The sequence below is a fragment of the Oncorhynchus nerka genome, linkage group LG2, assembly GCF_034236695.1.
Source record: "Oncorhynchus nerka isolate Pitt River linkage group LG2, Oner_Uvic_2.0, whole genome shotgun sequence".
NCBI classification, from domain to species: domain Eukaryota; kingdom Metazoa; phylum Chordata; class Actinopteri; order Salmoniformes; family Salmonidae; genus Oncorhynchus; species Oncorhynchus nerka.
The window spans coordinates 31,675,444-31,692,564 of NC_088397.1; the positions used below are offsets into that span (position 1 = coordinate 31,675,444).

The 17,121-nt window shown below is 42.6% G+C and overlaps 1 protein-coding gene across 1 annotated transcript; it reads left to right on the forward strand.

Annotated features, from left to right (window-relative positions):
* The first annotated feature begins 7,007 nt into the window (after positions 1-7,007).
* On the forward strand, positions 7,008-15,900 carry LOC115134334 (T-cell-specific surface glycoprotein CD28-like). Its single transcript, XM_029668178.2, has 4 exons — positions 7,008-7,422; positions 12,847-13,203; positions 14,021-14,142; positions 15,601-15,900. The coding sequence occupies exons 1-4, from the start codon at positions 7,344-7,346 to the stop codon at positions 15,721-15,723; spliced, it is 681 nt and encodes a 226-aa protein (XP_029524038.1). The 5' UTR covers positions 7,008-7,343; the 3' UTR covers positions 15,724-15,900.
* Positions 15,901-17,121: the final 1,221 nt, after the last annotated feature.

Genomic DNA, 17,121 nt, shown 5'->3' on the forward strand with positions numbered 1-17,121 from the left:
GGCTTTCTCCTATAGAGCTCCATTTATATGGAATGGTCTGCCTACCCATGTGAGAGACGCAGACTCGGTCTCAACCTTTAAGTCCTTACTGAATGTGGGTCATATGATTGAGTGTAGTCTGGCCCAGGAGTGTGAAGGTGAACGGAAAGGCTCTGGAGCAACGAACCTTCCTTGTTGTTTCTGCCTGGGCGGTTCCCCTCTCTCCACTGGGATTCTCTGCCTCTAACCCTATTACAGGGGCCGAGTCACTGGCTTACTGGTGCTCTTTCATGCCGTCCCTAGGAGGGTTGCGTCACTTGAGTGGGTTGAGTCACTGATGTGATCTTCCTGTCTGGGTTGGCGCCCCCCTTGGGTTGTGCCGTGGCGGAGATCTTTGTGGGCTGTACTCAGCCTTGTCTCAGGATGGTAAGTTGGTGGTTGAAGATATCCCTCTAGTGGTGTGGGGGCTGTGCTTTGGAAAAGTGGGTGGGGTTATATCCTGCCTGTTTGGCCCTGTCCGGGGGTATCGTCGGATGGGGCCACAGTGTCTCCTGACCCCTCCTGTCTCAGCCTCCAGTATTTATGCTGCAGTAGTTTATGTGTCGGGGGGCTAGGGTCAGTTTGTTATATCTGGAGTACTTCTCCTGTCTTATCCGGTGTCCTGTGTGAATTTAAGTATGCTCTCTCTTTTTCTTTCTCTCTCTCGGAGGACCTGAGCCCTAGGACCATGCCTCAGGACTACCTGGCAGGATGACTCCTTGCTGTCCCCAGTCCACCTGGCCGTGCTGCTGCTCCAGTTTCAACTGTTCTGCCTGCGGCTTTGGAACCCTGAACTGTTCACCGGACGTGCTACCTGTCCCAGACCTGCTGTTTTCAACTCTGTAGAGACAGCAGGAGCGGTAGAGATACTCTTAATGATCGGCTATGAAAAGCCAACTGACATTTACTCCTGAGGTCCTGACTTGCTGCACCCTCGACAACTACTGTGATTATTATTATTTGACAATGCTGGTCATTTATGAACATTTGAACATCTTGGCCATGTTCTGTTATCTCCACCCGTCACAGCCAGAAGAGGACTGGCCACTCCTCATAGCCTGGTTCCTCTCAAGGTTTCTCCTTAGGTTTTGGCCTTTCTAGGGAGTTTTTCCTAGCCGCCGTGCTTCTACACCTGCATTGCTTGCTGTTTGGGGTTTTAGGCTGGGTTTCTGTACAGCACGATATCAGCTGATGTAAGAAGGGCTGTATAAATACATTTGATTTGGTCTATAGAGAAGACCATGATTATTTGAATCGGGTGTGTTAGAGATGGGCAAAAATGACTCCTCTCTTCTAACTCTATGCCTGCAGCGCTTCAGCTTTGATATTACTGACAGTCGTGTGTGTGTGTGTGTGTGTGTGTGTGTGTGTAGGGACGGATTGGCCATCTGGCATTTGGTTGAATGTACACAGTGTACAAAACATTAGGAACACCTGCTCTTTCCATGACATAGACTGCAGGTGAAAACTATGATCCCTTATTGATGTTGGTGTGGAGATTCTTACGCAGGGACACTCAAGGTCAATCTTAAATGAATCATTGTCGATTGTCAGCGTGCTGGAGAGGTTCCATCAAACTTAATGCACCATAGTGAACGTCTGTCAGAAGCTCTGCTGGGGCAGTCCCAGCAGTTGTCTTATATACAGCTATACACAGACAAGTTATATTTGCAGGATTTTGCATAATTAATTCATCATTAAGCACAAATATAGAACATCGAAATTGGTAAATAGAAAAGCACAAGTATAACATTTCCATCACGTTCCATACTTTCATCACTTGTGTGATAATCATTACATTTTAATGCAATCATTTTGATTTTAGCTTCTATATCATAATATTCTATACTTCTATTAACCTTTTCATAAGTGAGTTCCTAATATCTCTAACTGTCGCCCCAGCGTGAGTTGTTTCATGCACGTGATGTCTGAATGCACTCACTGTTCCAAAATGTGATTACTATGCAACAGGACAGTTAACACGCACTGCCTGCTAATTATCTAAAGGCTGTGTTTCAACTTGTCAATTTCTAATTATTTTCTAACAAGTTGTATTTTCTAAAAACTGTTTCAATTTAGGTGTATTAATTTCATTCTAGTGGTGTGGGGACTTTTATCTCCCTCACCAACTTTAAACATCTGCTATCTGAGCAGCTAACCAATCGCTGCAGCTGTACATAGTCCATCGGTATATATCCCACCCAATTTACCTACCTCAACTGTTTTTATTTTATTTACTTTTTTTTATTTACTTTTGCACACCAGTATCTCTACCTGCACATGTTCATCTGATCATTTATCACTCCAGTGCTAAATTGTAATTATTCACTCCTATGGCCCATTTATTGCCTACCTCCTCATACCTTTTGCACACAATGTATATAGATTATTTTTTTCTACTATGTTATTGACTTATTGTTTACTCCATGTGTAACTCTGTTGTTGTCTGTTCACACTGCTATGCTTTATCTTGGCCAGGTCGCAGTTGCAAATGAGAACTTGTTCTCAACTAGCCTACCTGGTTAAATAAAGGTGAAATAAAAAATGAAAATATTCACATGGAAGTAGCCCATTTCAGCATTGTGGACAATTTATGTTTGATGCTTTACTGAGCCGGACAAACTTCTCTCTTTGAGGAGAGCCCACGCACCTCACCAATGTTTGCGCAGATCAAGTATGCACATTTTTGAACATTTTCTGGCTGGCGCTCGCATTGCCTTGTTGTTTTCCTTACAAATAATAACTTTGAACATGTGCGTTGAATGTGTGCGTTCCTATAAAAGTAAGTTCCTTACTTTCTGTATACAGTTGAAGTCCGAAGTTTACATACAACTGTATCTTGTTGTCGTTTCTACTGTATGTGTATACTGTATGTATGTATAATGTATTTACAGTTTTATTCACATTTTCAAGTACTGGTGACAAATAATGCATTCTAATTATTGCATAGATTGTAATGGACACCCATGATGTGTGTCAAATACTTTTTTGAAGGTTGTACTGATTATAATGAGCTAATGCTAAGCTATTTGCTAGGCTATGTTTGTTGATATTATACAATGCATTCTGGGTGTCACGTAAACGTCTGTCAGACCAAAGATGTTATGAGGTGAAGGAATGGTTCACTCATCTTTCGGGTAAACTTCCAGAAGGGAATGAAGGGAAGTGAATGATCGTAGATGACACACCCCCTTCAACATGCATACTATAAACAGACCAAACTCATCGTCTCCTCTTATCTTTGGTTGATGAAAAAAAAAAACATGGAGGTGGCACAAACTACCTGTCGTTGGATTACTTTCGATTTCTAGAAAGTGTTTCACTCAATTATTTAGATCAATGGTGAGCTCACCGTGATGTGATTAATTATAAATAGTAATTGCTAATTAGCTAATTCATATTGTAGTTTCTGTCAGCCGAGAGTTGTAAAAATATGACCACTTGTGTTATGTCACTCTTTCCTCAGTTAGCGCTAGAACAAATGTAGCCTACATTTTTCCGGTTTGGATGATTGTGTTATGCTGTAGCTACTTCTGTGAATGTCTGAACATTACGTACAAAAATAAACTGGTCATATTCTGGACATAACTTTGTAAGGACTGTGTTTGTGCAAAATGTTTCTGTGAAAAAAAAAACAGTGTGGCTAGCTCAAATGCTGATTGTTTTACCTCAATCGAAATTGGACATTCTAAAAGCATTCTAATCACACCGGTTTGAGCGTACGCTGCAGGGACTACTGTAGAAGATCACACCCGTTTGTTGGTACGTGTGAAAAAGGTTAAAGTAAAGGGGAATCAACCCAGAAAAAAAAACAGACCCTTCATAATTTCAAACCTTTCATGCTGGGTTGTATAATCCAATTAGTATGGTAATACTATAATCACAATAAAGGTTATACTTCTATTAAATGGGAGTGAGTATCAAAAATACATACACTTACACAAGAGATCTGTAGATTGAGAGGTGAATAAATCTCTCAATGTTAACCATTTTTTCCATATCTTAACCACAATCGGGTTGGAGTTACCTGTTTTTCACTAACTGTCCCTGGGACATCAACATCAAAATATAAAACCCTGTCCCTGCACAGCTATTTTCAGGTCTCTCCAAAGATGGGTTCAAGTCTGGGCTCTGGCTTGGCCACTCAAGGACATTCACAGACAAAGCCAGTTCTGCGCTGTCTTGGCTGTGCTTACTGTCATTGTCCTGTTGGAAGGTGAACCTTCACTCCAGTCTGAGGTCTTGATCGCTCTGGAGCAGATTTTTTTATCAAGGATCTCTCTGTACTTTGCTCCGTTCATCTTTCCCTCGATCCTGACAAGTCTCTGGCCACTGAAAAAATTCCCACAGCACGATGCTTGATGCTCCCTTCACTGAAGGGATGGTGCCTGGTTTCCTACAGACTTGACGCTTGGCATTCAGGCCAAAGAGTTCAATCTTGGTTTCATCAGACTAAATAATTTTGTTTCTTATGGCTTTTGGCAAACTCCAAGCGGGCTGTCATGTGCCTTTTACTGAGGAGTGGCTCCCAACGGGTCACTCTACCATAAAGGCCTGATTGGTGGAGTGCTGCAGAGATGGTTGTCCTTCTGTAAGGTTCTCCCATCTCCACAGGGGAACTCTTTCAGAGTGACCATCAGGTTCTTGGTCGCCTCCCTGAACATGGCCCTTCTCCCCCGATTTCTCAGTTTGGCAGGGCGGCCGGCTCTAAAAAGAATCTTGGTGGTTCCAAACTTCTTCCATTTAAGAATGATGGAGGTCACTGTGTTTTGGGGGACCTTCAATGCTGCAGAAATGTTTTGGTACCCTTCCCCAGATCTGTGCCTCGACACAATCCTGTCTCGGAGCTCTACGGACAAATCCTTCAACCTCGTGGCTTGGATTTTGCTCTGACATGCACTGTCAACTGTGGGACCTTATATAGACAGGTGTGTGCCTTGTCAAATCATGTCCAATCAATTGAATTTACCACAGGTGGACTCCAATCACGTTGTAGAAACATCTGATTTGCGCCTCTGGGGCTTGAGCTTTATGATGACTTGGTGATAAAAACCTACAGCCTGCATTCTATAGACTGAGTTGGTGTGTGTGACCCAAAATAGCCCGGAGGAGTAGAACAAACCCCTCGTTGTTTCTAATCATCCTTACATCTGGGAAACTAAGCCAGGTTGGGGGTAAAACAACACCCGGTGCACATAACCACAATATGAACCTAAGGTGGCTAATGATGTCCCGATCTGCATGGGAGGGGTGGAACCAGTCATGACTAAGCATTTTTAGAGCTACTACATCCACGTTGGGGAAAGTGGCACAGCTTCCAGAAAACAGTCACTCTCAAACTAAGGATTTCATGGCTAATTGAGGTGAGACAGTAATTCCGCTCATTGATTGTGCATGTATAAACTACACATTGACACATCCAGCCCAAAGTGGGAGGTTTAAAAAAACAAATTATTATTCACCAAACTTCTGGAGCATGTCTTTAAGGTATGTGTATATTCAGGTAACACAAACATTAGGAACACCTTCTTAATATTGAGTTGCACCCCCTTTTGCCCTCAGAACAGCCTCAATTCATTTGGGCATGGACATTCACAGACAATGTGAAGGTGTCGAATGCGTTCCACAGGGATGCTGGAGCATGTTCACTCTAATGATTCCCACATTTGTCAAGTGGCTGGATGTCCTTTGGGTAGTGGACCATTTTTGATACACATGGGAAACTGTTGAGCGTTAAAAAAAAACAGCAGCGTTGCAGTTCTTGACACAAACCGGGGCGCCTGGGACCTACTACCATGCCCTGTTCAAAGGCACATACTGTACATCTTTTGTCTTGCTCATTCAGCCTCTGAATGGCACACATACACAATCCATGTCTCAATTGTCTAATGGTTTAAAAGTACGTATATAACCCGTCTCCTCCCCTTCATCTACAATGATTGAAGTGGATTTAACAAGTGACATAAGTAAGGGATCATAACGTTCACCTTGTCAGTCTGTGTCATGGAAAGAGCAGATGTTGAGATACTGAGACAGATAGACAGCACAATAGGGAGGCAAATGAAATGACTAGAGCAGAGGCACACTTATAGTGATGAGTTAGTTGTATCTCCAGTGGTGTTCTTACATACTGTATTTGTTTTAAACATGAGCCGGTTAAAAGCCGGTCACTAGAATCGAAATGGTTGATAAATGCTGAACTGTACTGCCAATGTTATTTGTCAACACCTCTGCCTGTGACTGTGTACGGTGTGTGTGGATGGGGTGTGTGTGTGTATGGCTTGTGGCCCACCTGGAGGGGGGGGGGGGTTGTGAGTTGGCTAGTGTGGATAAAATGCTAGGCCGAATTCTTGTCCCAGTCCGCTCCTGTGTGTGTGTTCGTGCTGGGAGAAGCTCTGCGTTTGGTGTTCATGTAGGCACTCTAGGAAGACTCCACTCTCTTTAGGTCTCAGTTGGTAGAGCATGATGCTTGCATCCCCAGGACTGTGGGTTCTATTCCCGAAGGGGCCATCAACACCAAAAATGTATGTATGCATGACATGACAGTGTGTGTGTGTGTGTGTGTGTATAGCTGTAGTGTGCAGGAGATCAGTAAATCTCTCAACTCCCCCAAACAAACTATAGCACACAACATTTCCAATGAAGATACCTGTATGATATGAAGTGTCTCTGGAAAATTCTTGCACAGACAAAATCATGACAAACAGGAAATGTTGGCCTACACTGTGACCACAACGAGATGTATGGTGATACGATTCGATGTAATACTCCCCTGTCTCTGTGATAATATCAGCGTTTTCCTGACTGTCTGTCGCAGGAGACAGTCACATAGCAACAGAGAGGAGACAGTCACATAGCAACAGAGAAACCTGGGTGGGTCTCTGCGAGTTTTACCAGAAGCAGTGAAATATGATATGGAGGAGAAAATCAAAACATGAGTAATACGATATGAGGTTCCAAGCCCATCAAAGGTCACACACCGGTAGAGGGTGTAAACTTATGAAGTTCAGAGTGCACTGCCACAGAGTGCGGATGTTTTTTTTACTGAAGAGTCCGTCACCCTGTTAGATGTGCAGCAGAGAGAGTTGCGTACAGTCGACGAGGGCCAGATTGTTGTTCACAGTGACAGGTGACAGGGAAGGATGTTATGAGATGCACGCTGCCATCGTGTGACGAGCATGTGTTGTATGTTTAGGTAGAGCAGAGCAGTCACTGTCTCGTTCTGGTTGGCATACAGTGTCTTGTCACATTTACCCTGATTGTCGTGCACTGTTAAGGGAGATCAGGGGAGCTTCAGTTTCACCACAAAACTGAGAACTTTCAAGATGAACGTTTACTGGATACCCACGATCCTCCTCTCCCTCTCCAGTGCTGCCAACATGATAAGCTCAAACAACTGTAAAGGTAAGATCTGAGCCTGTTTAATAGCTCACGCTCTACAATAGTTATGACTGAAAACACGATGTATAATGTATAAGTACCATCTATCCAGATGTAATGTATAACAAATTACTTTATTATTGCTATGTAACTATTGTGAAAAAAAGTGCCATGTATGTAAAAATGTGTGTAGAATGTATATGTAACAACAAAACAAAAAGCTGGGGGAGATATGGGACAAAAATTGAAAAAGATCTGGGCAAGTCCAGGATGGTGTAACGCATGTAGAAAAGGGAATCGTTTCAGCTCAAAATTATTACATTTGTCTGAATGTTTCACCATTGGACTTTGTCATTAACGTTCATCTATATTCTCAGTATCAACAAATGTCACCTCAGGCATGATCCATAGCACGACCAGAACATTTTGATAACAAGAACAAAAGGTTGCCCAATCAAAGGGTTGCAGATCATTTAAGATTTCAATGCTCACCAAGCTGCATGGTTTTATCAGGTGGGGATGCTAGTTGCAGTGGTTTGAATTCCTCCAGCACATTACTCAAAGGAGTGCAGTTAAACCCCAATTACAAATGTGGATATGCTTCAACATCTAGACTGCAGCTATATTATGAATAGAATAAGCAGGTTTATATAATGCATTGAAGTTGTTGTTTCCTCGTTGTGATAGGACTTGCAGAAAGGAAACGGCAGGGGTGGGGGTGATAAGGATTCAACTAAGTGACTCACATGTTCTCGTCCACACAGTTACGGGACTGCTTCTCTTTTTGGAATCTCAGGCCACAACACTTGTTTTGGAGCATGTTCAATGTGTGGGTTAAAATACTGTGAAATGATGCATACGAATAGTCCAAATTTGAGAGGGTAAAAAGGCTAGGTATAAGCCTCAGAAGCCATTTCCTGTGTGTGTGTGTGTGTGTGTGTGTGTGTGACAGCCTTTCAGAAGGCAAAAGGACTCCGGGGGGGGACAGGGGCTGGGATTAAAAATACAAAATGAAATTAAAGTATAGGACAAAAAGACACATCACGACAAGAGACAGCTACACATAGAGAGACCTAAGAAAACAACACAGCATGGCAGCAACACATGCAAACACATCATGGTAGCAACACAACATAGCAGCAGAACAACATGGCAGCAGCACAAAACATGGTACAGTACAAACATTATTGGGCAAAGACAACAGCACAAAGGGCAAGAAGGTAAAGACAACAATATGTCACGCGAAGCAGCCACAACTGTCAGTAAGAGTGTCCATGATTGAGTCTTTGAATGAAGAGATGGAGATAAAAAGGTCCAGTTTGAGTGTTTTTTGCAGCTCGTTCCAGTCGCTAGCTGCAGCGAACTGAAAAGAGGGATGTGTGTGCTTTGGGGACCTTTAACAGAATGTGACTGGCAAAACGGGTGTTGTATGTGGAGGATGAGGGCTGCAGTAGATACCTCAGACAGGGGGGAGTGAGGCCTAAGAGGGTTTAATGAATAAGCATCAACCAGTGTCTTGCGACAGGTATACAGAGATGACCTGTTTACAGAGGAGTATAGAGTGCAGTGATGTGTCCTATAAGAAGCATTGGTGACAAATCGGATGGCCGAATGGTAAAGAACATCTAGCTGCTCGAGGGCACCCTCAACTGCCGATCGATCTATAAATTATTACGTCTCCGTAATCTAGCATGGGTAGGATAGTCATCTGAATCAGGGTTAGTTTGACAGCTGTGGTGAAAGAGGAGTGATTACGATAGAGGAAACCAAGTCTAGATTTAACCTTAGCTTGCAGCTTTAATAGCTGCTGAGAGAAGGACAGTGTACCGTCTCGCCATACTCCCAAGTACTTGTATGAGTTGACTACCTCAAGCTATAAACCCTCAGAGGTAGTAATCACACCTGTGGGGAGAGGGGCATTCTTCTTACCAAACCACATGACCTGTGTTTTGTTCAGAACCAGGTTAAGGGTGGAGAAAGCTGGTTGGACACTAAGAAAGCTTTGTTGATGAGCGTTTAACACAAAATCCAGGGAGGGGCCAGCTGAGTATAAGACTGTATCATCTGCATATAAATGGATGAGAGGACTTCCTACTACTTGAGCTATGTTGTTGATGTAAATTGAGAAGAGTGTGGCGCTTAGGATCGAGCCTCGGGGTACTCCCTTGGTGACAGGCAGTGGCTGAGACAGCAGATGTTCTGACTTTATACACTTTACTCTTTGAGAGAGATGGTTAGCAAACCAGGCCAAAGACCCCTCAGAGACACCAATACTCCTTAGCCGGCCCACAATAATGGAATGGTCTAAAGTAACAAAAGCTTTGGCCAAGTTAATAAAAATAGCAGCACAATATTGCTTAAAATCAAGGGCAATGGTGACATAATTTAGGACCTTTAAGGTTGCAGTGACACATCCATAACCTGAGCGGAAACCAGATTGCATACCCGCGAGAATACTATAGACCTCAAGAAAGCCAGTCAGTTGATTATTGACAAGTTTTTCTAACACTTTTGATAAACAGGGCAAACTAGAAATTGGCCTATAAGAGTTAGGATCAGCTTGATCTCACCCTTTAAATAAAGGACGTACCGTGACTGCCTTCCAAGCTATGGGAACCTCCCCAGAGAGGAGAGAGAGGTTAAAAAGGTAAAAGATAGGCTTGGCGATGATAGGGGCAGCAACCTTAAAGAATAAAGGGTCTAAACCATCTGAACCAGATGTTGTTTTAGGGTCAAGTTTAAGGAGCCGCTTTAGCACCTCAGACTCAGTGACCGCCTGCAGGGAGAAACTTTGTAGCGGGGCAGGGGGGAAAGAGGGAGGAGCTTCGAGGATAGTCACATTAGAAGGGGTGGGAGATTAGGAAATGTTGGATGAGCAAGGAGGCATGGCAGAGTCAAATAGGAATCCTGACTTAATGAAGTAGTGATTAAAGAGCTCATCCATGTGCTCCTTTTCAGTAACAACCACATCATCAACATTATGGGACATTATTTAATCGTTTCCCAAATGTCTTGGGCTTAGACCCACAGAGAGGGAACTGCTCCTTAAAGTAACTCACTTTGGCCTTCCGGATAGCCTGAGTGCACTTATTTCTCATTTGCCTGAACGAGAGCCAGTCAGCCTGAATATGCGTGTGCCAAGCGATTTGCCAAATGGAATTCTTGAGGTGGAGTAACTCTGCCATATCACAGTCAAACCAGGGGCGGAACCTGTTTTTAATTCTCATTTTATTTATGGTGTGTATGTTAACAATACCACTGAAAATAACAAAACAAAAAGGTCCAAGTTACTTCGACAGAGGGGATCAAGCTGATTCTATACCATTTTACAGAGGCAAGATCATGATGGAAGGATTGCTCATTAAAGTTTTTTAGTAAGTGTCTATGACAAGTCAGGACAAGTCGTTTCACTGAACAGCCATTACAAACACAGGCTGTAAAACAGTGATCACTAAGGTCATTACAGAAAACACCAGATTGATACCTATCAGGATTATTTGTAGGGATAACATCAAGGAGAGTAGCCTTTTCTGGATGTTTGGAGTCATACCTTGTGGGATTGGTGATAATCTGAGATTAAGATTTAGGGAGTCCCCTTGCTTTAGAACTTGGTCAGGTGGTTTAAGCATGTCCCAGTTTAGATCACCTAGCAAGACAAATTCAGACTTAGTGTAAGGTGCCAGGAGAGAGCTTAGGGCATTTAGGGTACAGGTCGGTGCTGATGGTGGCCGATAACACCCAGCAACAAGTCAACAAAGAGTTATTAAAGTGTAATGTGTAAAACCAGGAAATCAAATAGTTTGAGGACAGACTTGGTGGAGACAATCAAGTACCGTTGTTGATCCTTGGTAAAGATTGCCACTCCACCACCTTTGGATGGTCTGTCTTATAGAAGATTTGTCTTCTATAAAGGTTAACATCAGTGTTCCAAACACTCTTTCTTAACCACGTCTCAGTAATGACCTACACATCTGGACTGGAGCCATGAACCCACACTTTCAATTGATACATTTTAGGTAATAAACTTCTAGTGTTAACGTGCATAAAGCCCAGGCTTTTACTATAGCAGAAATCTGTGAAGCAGATATCAGAGCACCAATCAGAATTGAGGCTAGCAACAGTAGATGGGCCAAGGTGTACATGCACATATAATCAGCAGTAATACAATCAGGTCACGGCAGAGGACAGGGAGAGCTCTGCAGTTTTTATCAAATTTGAATGTGCATTAGGTGGCAACACGATCATATTGTAAAGCAATTTCCTTAGGTAACATGAATACAAAGCCGGCGAGAGGTGATTAGAATAGGATGGGAGGCCAAGAGTCCGTGTAACCAATAGAGAGTCAGAGTCCCGAGTGTGGGAACAAACAGACTGTGTCACGGTTGGGTAAACAAGCAAGTTCATAGTCAACAAAGAGTCATGAGGTAAATAGCATAAAGTGCAAGTGAAAAATATAACAACTTGTGGCTTGCCATTGTAAGTTCAGAGTCACTCGCCTCAACAGTGCATGTGTGTGCTGGAGGCGACGGAAGCTTGGGAGAGAGGAGGGAGTGTGGCTGGGGTACCTATAGCAGACAGGGGGAGACAGGCTAGGGCAGACGGTGAACAGATCGCCAGGTGGGATCCAAGAAGCAGTGCAGCAGGCAACGGGAGTAGGTGTCACACCCACTTGTGAGAAACTTTTTTCGGGAGGTAGATTCCTTGTAGAAAATCCCAGCTAATGTAGCTAGAAAGTCTCTGTCTTTTCCACATGGAAAAAGAGGTCGTTAGCTAGCTACAGTGTATCTTTTCAGTATCGGCGAGTGGTCATTTACAACGTCCAAACAAAGTTGTCCTGTGGCTGTTGTATTTTGGGGATTCTGACGAGGATATTTTCTCTGCACAGATGAATGGGGGCTTCAAAGGCCTCTGCATTTGGGTGGGATGGGGCTGTGAAACTCACCTGCCGTTGTTAGGCTCAAGAGTTTTCATACACTACAGTGCTAATTTCAGTCTTTCCTAGCAGTTTGGTGGCCTTATATAACAAAATTACCTAGAGTTTGTCTATTACTTTTTGACTTCAGAAAATAAGTTCAGACTTAACATTACTCACTCAATTTTGTGTTGGATGGTCATTTCCAGGTTCCGCTGTGTTTCTTCTGCAAGTTTTGGCCTGTTAGAAGTGATTTTTACTTGGTAGTGGAAACATTGATTCAACCCATTTCTGCCCAGTGGGGATGCGTCTTTAAGCAAGCTCTGTAAGCGCCAGACGGTGCTCTGAATGGCACTAATGGCAAGTGAGCAGAAACAGACGGCCACCCAGGCTAGGTTTACTCATCTTGCTGTGTCAGATCAGTGATTTCTTCAAGGAAAGGAGGGAAGTATTCAAACAGGGTCCTTGTCTACTTCCCTCTGATATAACGCGCACAACTGACTGCCTCTGTTTGACTTTTGACCTTCCCTCACCAGACAAGCTCAGAACGTTCAATGTGGTCCGTGTGTTTGTCAACGGCACTGCATCTGTCAGCTGCCCCAACCTGACAGGCAAGGACCAGGAGGAGATGATATTCCACCTATACCTGGGCTTGGTCGAGGTTGGCAACCACACTCACAACAATGGTCACAACCACAACTCCACAGAGACCGTGAGTCCTGTTGGGGAGGGTCTGGGGCTGAGGGTGAACGAACAGGACCATACGGTCAGTTTTGTCCTCTCTGGAATGACCACGGAGCGCGCTGGAGTCTATACCTGTGAGGGGTACCCCATGTACCCACCTCCCATTGAGAAAGTACCAGACGAGCCTCAGACCTTGGTCCTGGTTGAAGGTATGTTTACTTCAAAAGGAACTGATCTATACAAGCACAAGCACACACAAATACACACAGGCATGCACAAAATGCTATATATTGATTTACAGAAATATATACACTTGAGTGTACAAAACATTAGGAACACCTGCTCTTCCATGACATAGACTAACCAGGTGAATGGTATGATCCCTTATTGATGTCACCTGTTAAATCCACTTCAATCAGTGTAGATGAAGGGGAGGAGACAGGCTAAAGAATGATATTTGAGCTTTGAGAAATTTGAAACATGGATTGTTGTATGTGTGCCATTCAGAGGGTAAATGGGCAAGGCAAAATATTTAAGTATGGTAGTAGATTCCAGGTGCACCGGTTTGAGTGTGTCAAGAACTTCAATGCTTCTGGGTTTTTCCACGTTCAACAGTTTCCTATGTGTATCAAGAATGGTCCACCACCCAAAGGACATCCAGCCAACTTGATACAACTGTGGGAAGCATTGGAGTCATCATGGACCAGCATCCTTGTAGCACGTTTGACACCTTGTAGAGTACATGCGGTGACGAATTGAGGCTGTTCTGCGGGAAAAAGCGGTGTAACTCTATATTAGGAAGGTGTTCCTAATGTTTTGTGCACACAGTATATTCTAATGATCTATTTACACTTAAAAGACAAAACTGGACAGTTTCCTGAACCTATACAAGCCTACTTCTGGACTTGAAATGTATTTTCAATGGAAAAACAAAGTTACTCTAGGAGTAGGCTTAATCTGGATCCGGAAAGCTGCCCCTTAAAGCTTAACTCACATATCTATCTCTCTCTTTGATTGGTTGGTCAGCTCTCCAGTGCCAGGCAAGGAAGCCTGTGGGATGTGTAGGCTCTGCTTGGACATGGGTACTGGGGTTCTGGGTCACCATCATCTATGGCCTGGCTGTCACTGTCATCGCCTTTGCCATCCGGGTGAGTGACATCTCACTTCCTTTACTCAGAGAGAGGGTAACTTGTCTTACATCCGTGAGGTGCTGCCTCCTGTGATGAAAAAATATAAGCAAGCCTTGGCATAAATTCAATGCACAATTAACTATTTAGTCCATTGAGAGGTAAATAAATACCTGTCTATTTAAGGAAAAATCACCTTGATTAACTCCTTAGTCATAGCTGCCTACTCCTGATGGCTTGTATTTCAAATCATACCGTATGAGTAAAAAATATTTAGCTGGGAAGAGATTTCTGATGTACCGATTCCATGGCACAGGATATATACACGTGTGTATATATATATATATATATATCGCCTTACACAGTATATATACATGTATATAGTACCAGTCAAAAGTTTGGACCTACCCACTCATTCCAGGTTTTTTTTTTCTTCGTAAAAATTATGGTCTACATTGTAGAATAATAGTGAAGACATCAAAACTATGAAATAACACATATGGAATCATGTAGTAACCCCCAAAAAAGTGTTAAACAAATATATTTTATATTTGCCTTGATGACAGCTTTGCACACTCTTTGCATTCTCTGAACCAGCTTCATGAGGTAGTCACCTGGAATGCATTTCAATTAACAGTTGTGCCTGGTTAATTTGTGGAATTTCTTTCCTACTTAATGCGTTTGAGAAGATATACAGAAGATAGCCCTATTTGGTAGAAGACCAAGTCCATATTATGGCAAGGACAGCTCAAATAAGCAAAGAGAAACAGTCCTTCGTTACTTTAAGACATGAAGGTCAGTCAATACAGAAAATGTCAAGAACTTTGAAAGTTTCTTCAAGTATAGTCGCAAAAATCATTAAGCGCTCTGATGAAACTGGCTGTCATGAGGACCGCTACAAGAAAGGAAGACCCAGAGTTACCTCTGCTGCAGAGAGTAAGTTCATTAGAGTTAACTGCACCTCAGATTGCAGCCCAAATAAATGCTTCATAGTTCAAGTAACAGACACATCTCAACATCAACTGTTCAGAGGGGACTGTGTGAATCAGGCCTTCATGGTCGAATTGCTGCTAAGAAAAAACTACTAAAAGACACCAATAAGAAGACTTGCTTGGGCCAAGAAACAATCAATTAATGGACATTAGACTGGTGGAAATGGTATTCTTTAATTTTGCATGCCCAATTTTTCAGTTTTTGATTTGTTAAAAAAGTTTGAAATATCCAATAAATGTCGTTCCACTTCATGATTGTGTCCCACTTGTTGTTGATTCTTCACAAAAAAATACAGTTTTATATCTTTATGTTTGAAGCCTGAAATGTGGCAAAAGGTCGCAAAGTCCAAGGGGGCCGAATACTTTCGCAAGGCACTGTATGTATTTAAAACATAAATGATGCATGGAGACAGTTGTACACAACTACATACATATACACAGCTCACCCTACTCACTCTCCACCTCTTTCTGTGAATTTGATCCTCAGCTCAGACTGAGGAGAGTGGAGTGTTCCCAGAGCGACGACATGAACATCAAACCCAAAGCTCCACTCAGGTGGCCCAGGAAGAAGCAGGGGGTCCAGCATCCAATCCGAATGGGACGATACTGACCACTGTCATCCTCAGATCAGAGTTGAGCCACAATTTGCCTTTGAGAGCGGACTTCTGAAACACACCAAGTTTTCCATGTAAACCAGTTCTCCATGTAAGCCAGTTCATCAAGTCACATGGTACACATCTAATTGTACAACTGATTGCGTGTCAATAAAGATTTGAGTTATATATTATATATGTAAATCATATAATTCAATAATTACAGTCTGATGTAATATGATCTTCCGGGAATCTATTGAGAATGGACTCTTGAAGTTGTGGGCAGCATACCCCCCAAACAACAACAAAAAATACAAAATGAATGTTCATCTCTCATATCCTCATGCATACTGTAGTCAACGTGCACACACACATTTACATTACATTTACATTTAAGTCATTTAGCAGACGCTCTTATCCAGAGCGACTTACAAATTGGTGCATTCACCTTATCACACACACACAGGTTAAGCTTATAGACACAGGGACACCCTCGGTGATATGTAGTACGCGTGTGGCGTAGCTAGAGGAAGACCCTGGTGAATGGGTCTCACGTGACACAGTGGTTTCCAAATACCAGGGGACTTTACATCCCATTCTCTCGCTGAGAGCCACTGTGATTGTCATGTATGGGTCAAAATAAGTGACTGTCCTACATTGAAACTGAATTACAAATCCCTGCTTGTGCTTTAAGACATGACCTTGATGCAAGGTACATCTCTCTATTTTTAACTAAGGAGCACACTGTGTTAACTTGTGTAACTCGGTGGATAAGGAAACGATAGTGAAAAAAACTGCTGCAATGACTAAAAAATATTTTTAAAACACCTAGCATCATTTCCTGTTTAAGGTTTCCTTGGAGGTTGTTTTTTGTGTGCAATTGTGCACTTTTGTATGCACAAGAGGCACTGCTCCTTAATGTTGCACACCTTGCAGTTTCTATATAGTTAGGGCAAACACTGCAGCAGACTACGAGGGCTGTACAGGTTTCGTGTCACAACGTAATAGTGACTATGTTCCAAATGGAAACCTTTTCTCTTTATAGTGCACTACTTTCGCCCAGGGTGGGCACTATAGGGAATAGGGTGCCACTTGGAACGTATTCCACATAAAGGTCTGAGGTTAACACAAGCTTAGGAGATTTTTAGGTGTTTTGTTCTACGAGATAATATCAGTCAGTTATCATGAATTATAAAGCCTTGTGCTGTATGTGCTTTTTTACATTTTATGACATAAATGCTTCAAAATGACCAAGATTATCTCATAGAACAAAACGTATAAGATCTCCTAAGCCTGTGTTTACCACAGACCTTATTTTTCGGCATTTACCCAAAAACTCCATACATTTTCCTATAGGCTTTGTTCAAAAAACCATGAATGAGTTAGTGCCTACAAAAAAACTTTTTCTTTAAACC